This window comes from Gavialis gangeticus, unplaced genomic scaffold, assembly GCF_001723915.1.
Source record: "Gavialis gangeticus isolate Ggan-Ray unplaced genomic scaffold, GavGan_comp1, whole genome shotgun sequence".
NCBI lineage: Eukaryota > Metazoa > Chordata > Crocodylia > Gavialidae > Gavialis > Gavialis gangeticus.
In genome coordinates, this window is record NW_017729022.1 from 83,555,204 (window position 1) to 83,561,203 (window position 6,000).

The window sequence follows — 6,000 nt, forward strand, 5'->3', positions numbered from 1 at the left end:
AGTGGGACGAAAACCCAGCGATATGACTCCCATAATGCCCTGGGTGTGGACTCACTCTTTAAAGCCAATATCCAGACCCAAAACTTGGGGCTTTCAGATCCAGGTTTTCACCATGGGGCCTACTCCTAGACTAGTCCTTGACTTGCACCCCCAGTCTGTCTCAGTGAGGTTTGGCAGGAGGCTGCAATCACTGCCAGTCATGAAACTAATTCTGCTTTCATTTTCTTTCTCCTCCATCATGACAAGTGAAAAACCAGGCACGCTGGGTACTGCAGTTTATTTCTGACATGGTGGAATTGTCCCGAGTCACCAAGGACCCACACTTCAATGTCATCATCACAGACTACAGTAGTGATGACATGGATGTAGAGAAGGCTTTGAAGAGGTCCCGGTTACAGAGGTGAGAGGGCGACATATGCACATAAACTACACACAAGTTAACCCTTGCTCACATGAGTTCTAGTTTTTTGTATGTCCCCTACTCATATAGCACATCCATAGCTCTCTGTATATGGATCATCTGCACTGTATACAGCAGTGATTCTCTACCTTTTTTGACTCAAGGCACTCAAGGCATTAGACTCAGGACACCCCTTGGAAAATGCTAGCTCTTAGTTTTCACTTGTTGTTCTGATTACAGCAAAATAACAGAGCAACTTTTCTGTTGCAAAGTTCTCAAAAAGACCATGATAGGTCAAAATGTTTTTAACACTGTGGATTCCTATTTGAAATCTCAGGGTTTATGTTTACACACCTAACAGCACTAACAGTGTGTGACACCCTGTGGTACCCTTCAAAAGGATCTCCCTTGTGGGGAGATCTGTGGCAGCCTGATTAAGAATCACTGGCATACAGGAACTCAAATGCTCAAACAGAGACACTACACACTTATTTACTTCCACACACGTACCTATAAGTCCCATACAGTGTCATCAGGTATCTCCACACAGCTACCTATTGTACACTCCATCCAGATGCACTTTCATTCTAGTGGTTCCTATTCAGATTTATGAAGTTGGAGTCTGCGGAGACCACGAGCTGAAGTGCCGGGTGCTGCGTCACATGCATTTGTATAAACAGTGAAATGCGCATCAGTGTGTAGAAAATGACGGCAGTGCACTTTTGAACTAAAACACCTTTGATGTGATTTAGTTCACAAGTGCACCGCTGCCATTTTCTCAGCGCTGATGCACAGTTTGCCGTTTATACAAATGCATGCGCTGCGGTGCATTCATGTGTACTAATGCCCAATATGACCTTATTACACACAACTGAAATGTGAAGTAATGTGCTTGTTTGATTTATAGTTAAAATATTTTCCCCTCCTTTGTTACTGTGAAATGGAACAGCCTTTGTGTTTCAGGGGAACCAGCTACAAGCTGTTCCTCAACACAGTTTGCCTGATACCAGTGTACAGTGCTTTGTGTGAATAGAGCCCATGTTATCCCAAGCTCTCAAAGCACCCTTCCAAGGTCTGTCCTGGAGCACAGGTCTCCAGTTAGCTGCCATCTTTGCCCACCAGGCCTTGATTACACTGGAGGTCTGTTGTGCCCTGGAAGGTGTTCACCGTGTGGCACAGAGATCAAAGGCAAGGGTGAAAGTGCAATGAAATGACACACAGATGTAAATAGGAACACCTCCAGGAGCTTGAGGAGGGCAGCAAACCAAGTTTCTTTTTCCCTCAATCTCCCTGCTTTTCCTGAAAGAATTCAAGGAGCTAGGGGTACCTGCTAGGGAGTGAATGAGCTGTTCAAGGAGCAGTTGTTGAGTGCCTAATGGACTCCCCCCAATCCCTTTCTTGCCAGCAGTTATCAGTACTTGAAGCTGACAGGGAATTTTGAACGCTCAGCAGGGCTCCAAGCTGGCATAGACCTTGTGAAGGTGAGTGCATGGCAGCTGGGGTGAATGGGGTGGCCAAGGGGCAGTAAGAGCTCTCATCCATGTCCAGATCAGTAGCTCCTTTTAAGCTGAAATCCTTGTCTTCCAGGGAGGTGATGGACCTCACAGAGAAACAGGCCACCAAATTTTCTATTGACTCTGCCTCTGCAATGTACACCTCTGCTTTTCCTGTAGCACTCAAACTGTGGACCCAGTTAGTCAGGACCTCTGGGTCCAGGGTGGTGATAGTTATGGGCCTCAAGCTCACTGACTTGAGTCCCTTGATATGGGTCTGCCAGTGTAAAAGGAGTCTTGCCATGGGTGAAAATTACACACCAGGGCAAGTTAAAATAGCCTGAGCATAAAGAAGGAGCAGACCCCAAGGATGATGGGTGACTTCAAGTCAGCAATAGCCCTATCTGGGCTGTGGAATAGATCAGCACAGTGGACTTTGCGCATCACTGCACAGTACAGGGCTATGAACTGGCACTAAGTGGACAGTGATACCAATAGGTAGAAGCTGCAAAATCCAAAGGGTTTGCAGTTATCATGGGGTGATCAAGTTGCTGAGTGTCCATAAGAGGGAGGTTCCCCCTTTGGAGTCAGCAGTGGTCCCAGGTTAGTGGCAGCTAGTGTCAGGTCTATATGACAGATTCCTGTGCCATTGCTTCCAGGATCCACACAGTATCATTTTCCTATGCGATCTCCACATCCACTTCCCAAGAGGGATCATCGACTCGATTCGGAAGCACTGCGTGGAGGGCAAGATGGCCTTTGCACCCATGGTCATGCGGCTGCATTGTGGTGCATCCCCACAGTGGCCTGAAGGTAAGAAGCCAGGGTCTGTGGCACACTCCAGGAGAGTACCTTGGTGTTGGGTTTTGCTGTCCCTATGGGCACCAGAAAAAGCTTGGGTGTCCTTTGAGTTTTGGATCAGGTCTGATGCCAGGGAGAGATGATTGCCTGGCAGGCTAAGGTCCCTGCTTCATTCCTCTCCAGCTGATATCCTTGTCTTCCAGGGAGGTGACAAACCCTATAGAGAGGGACAGGGGCCAAGCATGTGTTCTGTTCTCTGTGCCACAGCAATAGGGAGCACCTTTGCTTTTTCTGTAGCACTTGAGCCATGGACCCAATTAATCAGGGTTTCTGAGTTCAGGAGGGTTGTGGCCATGCTCCTTACGCTCACAGACACAAGGGTGCCTTTACATTCCTGGCTAGGATGCAAACATGCCTGATACTTTATTGTTTTCTCCACAGGGTACTGGGAGGTGAATGGATTTGGTCTCTTGGGCATATACAAGTCTGACCTGGATAAGATTGGGGGCATGAACACCAAAGAGTTTCGGGATCGCTGGGGAGGAGAGGACTGGGAACTCCTGGACAGGTAGGGCATGATGTGCAGCCAGCTCAGGCCATGGGGTCAGGAGAGCAGTCCCATTTGACCTGGAGATGGCAGTGACCTGGGAAGGAGAGCAGTGGGAAACAGATGGTACAAAAGAACTCTGTATGTATTCCCAACAAAGGGGTCACATGCTTCTGAGCAGTCCCTTGGTGATCAGGCCAGAAGAGTTACTACAACTACACCATCCTGTCATAGTAACCAGTTCAGAAAAGCAGGGAGCTACCTCCAAACTCCTGGCACCTTACAGGCTCTTTCCTGGCATGCAACAGGTAGCCAACAAACATACACAGTTGTTCACATTGGATTTACTTAACCCCACTTCCTGCTACTTCACCACCATTGGGGTCTTGATCTCAGCGGAGGCCTTTAGCTTCTCCCAAAATACATGTAAGAAATACCCAGTAGGTAACAGTGGGCATGTCTACACGAGACACTACATTGCTGTAGTGCCAACGGGCACAAACCATGATGCCGCAGCTATGTCACTGTAGCAACACGCTCCTTCACTATAGTGCATTGCTATGACAACATAGCAGCTAAAAATAACCTTGCACCACCAGCCTGGCACAGTACGGGCTGTTACTGCACCATCATTTAGGAGTTTCAAAAGGAAGTACTAAATGATGGCACAGTAACAAAAGCACCATAGGGCACATGTAGATGTGCCTAATGAGGAGGAATGTCATACAAGGTCCGTGGGACAAAGTTAAGTGTTCTGGAAAGTTTGTGATGCAGGGCATCCCTTCAGGCCAGGTACCTCCTGCTGGATGCTGCCTAGACCTTTGGACTTGTCTTGGCAGGTCTTTCCTTTCTTTTTCAGCCTTAGCACTCTCTCTTAGTGCAAACCCTAAATTACAGAGTGTAAATGGTACATATAGTGCTGCACAGGGGAGCTCCACACTTCATCTCCTGGCTCAGACACTCCTGCCACCCCCACTGCCAACCCTTCTTTCTGGCATGTAACTGAGCTAGGCTATACTTGAATGTCCTCCTCTCCCTTCTCCACAGGATTTTGCAGGCTGGCTTGGAAGTAGAACGACTCTCACTGAGACATTTCTTCCACCGATTTCACTCTAAACGGGGCATGTGGAACCGACGCCAGTTGAAGACACCATAATGTTTGATTGGCCAAGTCTTGCATCCCAGCATGCACTTTATCTAGGCCCAGAGCACACATTCTTCCCTTTCAAAGCCTCATACATGACTGGATTTACACAGGTTTGTGGAATAGGCCAGTCAGAGGAACGGGAACTTCTCTTGTGAGTCATTGAGGCTCAAACACAGGATCTGTGTTTGTGCTGGGGGAGCCTAAGACATGCAAAGTACTGATTATCCCTGACACTGAAAGTACCTCTAGACCCTGATTGATGGCGCAATGGAAGAGACACCACACTGCCTGGAGTATTTGCGGGGTTAAAAAAAAAATGGAGAGAAAAAGGGAACAAATCCCAGTTACATGTAAAATGGATTATTTTCAATAATGCAGATGCTGCTTCTGATACTTGAAAAAAAATGACTGACTTCCATGTCTTTGGACAGGGGACCAAAGTAAGTTCTCTAAACTGCATTGTACCTGAATCCCCGCATCCCAGCCTGGCAAAGACTACATGATGAACAGCTGAAAAAAACTTGAAGCTGCCAGCGCTTAGTCCATTTCACCATCTTTCACTTAAATCAATAGGAAAAACTATACTCAGGTTCAACAAACCATAGGCTCCATACAGAATGTAAACAGTAGGCAGCATTTGCCTGTGATTGCTTGAAGTTAATATTAAGAACCAACTGTGTCCTCTGCCTGAAACTGCTGGTGGGGACGTGGAGAGGCCAGGTAAGGCCACTTCTGTTGTAACTGAGAAGCCCTGTTGTAACAGGCCTGTTGTAACAGCTGTAGCCCTGTTGTAGCCCTGTTGTAACAAGCCTGTTGTAACAGCTGTAGCCCTGGCAGATGAACAAGCTTGTCCCATTGACACCAGAGAACTAACAGGGAAGAAATGGCAATATTTTATTAGTTGAAATAGTGTAATTTTATCAGTGAAAAGAGAAATTGTTCTGACCCTTTTGCTCTGCAGATAAGAGCATCTGAGGGTTAATGTCGTAAGTTTCAATTTTGCAGTCATGTTCTTTTGTAGCTATAACTTGTGCAAAGAGCAGGTTGGTGTGCCTTAGCAGAAGCACAAGAGCAACTAAGGATTCTGCACATATGGAAGGATGAAAGAAGCTTCATGTAGCTCTGGTACAATGGACCTGCAGCCTGGTGCTTGCTCTGGTGCAGGATTGTGCAAGTCTGTGAACTGCACTGCTAAAAGGATGGCAAGGTTCTATTGTCTCACTGGTAAAAGGACTATGGGTGGGGATGCTGCTCAAACACAATGGAGCCTTGCTTGCAAGGCCATATTACACAGACCGCTGCTGGCCTCCTTCACTGAGGGAGGAGAGCAGCCAGATGGAAAGATTGCTTCTGATTACCTGCAGTTTGTGGGAATCAGTTGACAGAGTAACAGATTTTTAGGACAAATTGCAGAGCTGAGTTGGTGCCTGAATTTTCTGCCTTTCATACAACGGTGATCAAGGCCAGGCATACATTGTGTGCTTAAGTTACAATTTTATTTGTCCTTAATGAACCCTGTGGCACCTGACAGACTCCCCTGCTGCCATTGTTGCAATCTCCAGCAGCAAACAGTAGACTGATCTTGGCACACAGGATTTAGGCCTAGGTTGTC

General features: G+C 47.0%; 1 protein-coding gene across 1 annotated transcript in view; it reads left to right on the forward strand.

Moving 5' to 3' along the window:
- B4GALNT3 (beta-1,4-N-acetyl-galactosaminyltransferase 3) overlaps positions 1–4,592 on the forward strand; it is a 44,183-nt gene extending 39,591 nt beyond the window's left edge. The window contains exons 15-19 of the mRNA XM_019515518.1: positions 247–400; positions 1,809–1,881; positions 2,553–2,706; positions 3,136–3,262; positions 4,289–4,592. Of these exons, the coding sequence (XP_019371063.1) occupies positions 247–400; positions 1,809–1,881; positions 2,553–2,706; positions 3,136–3,262; positions 4,289–4,397 (617 nt within the window). The 3' untranslated portion in view covers positions 4,398–4,592. The remainder of the gene's footprint in view (positions 1–246; positions 401–1,808; positions 1,882–2,552; positions 2,707–3,135; positions 3,263–4,288) is intronic.
- The last annotated feature ends 1,408 nt before the right edge of the window (positions 4,593–6,000 follow it).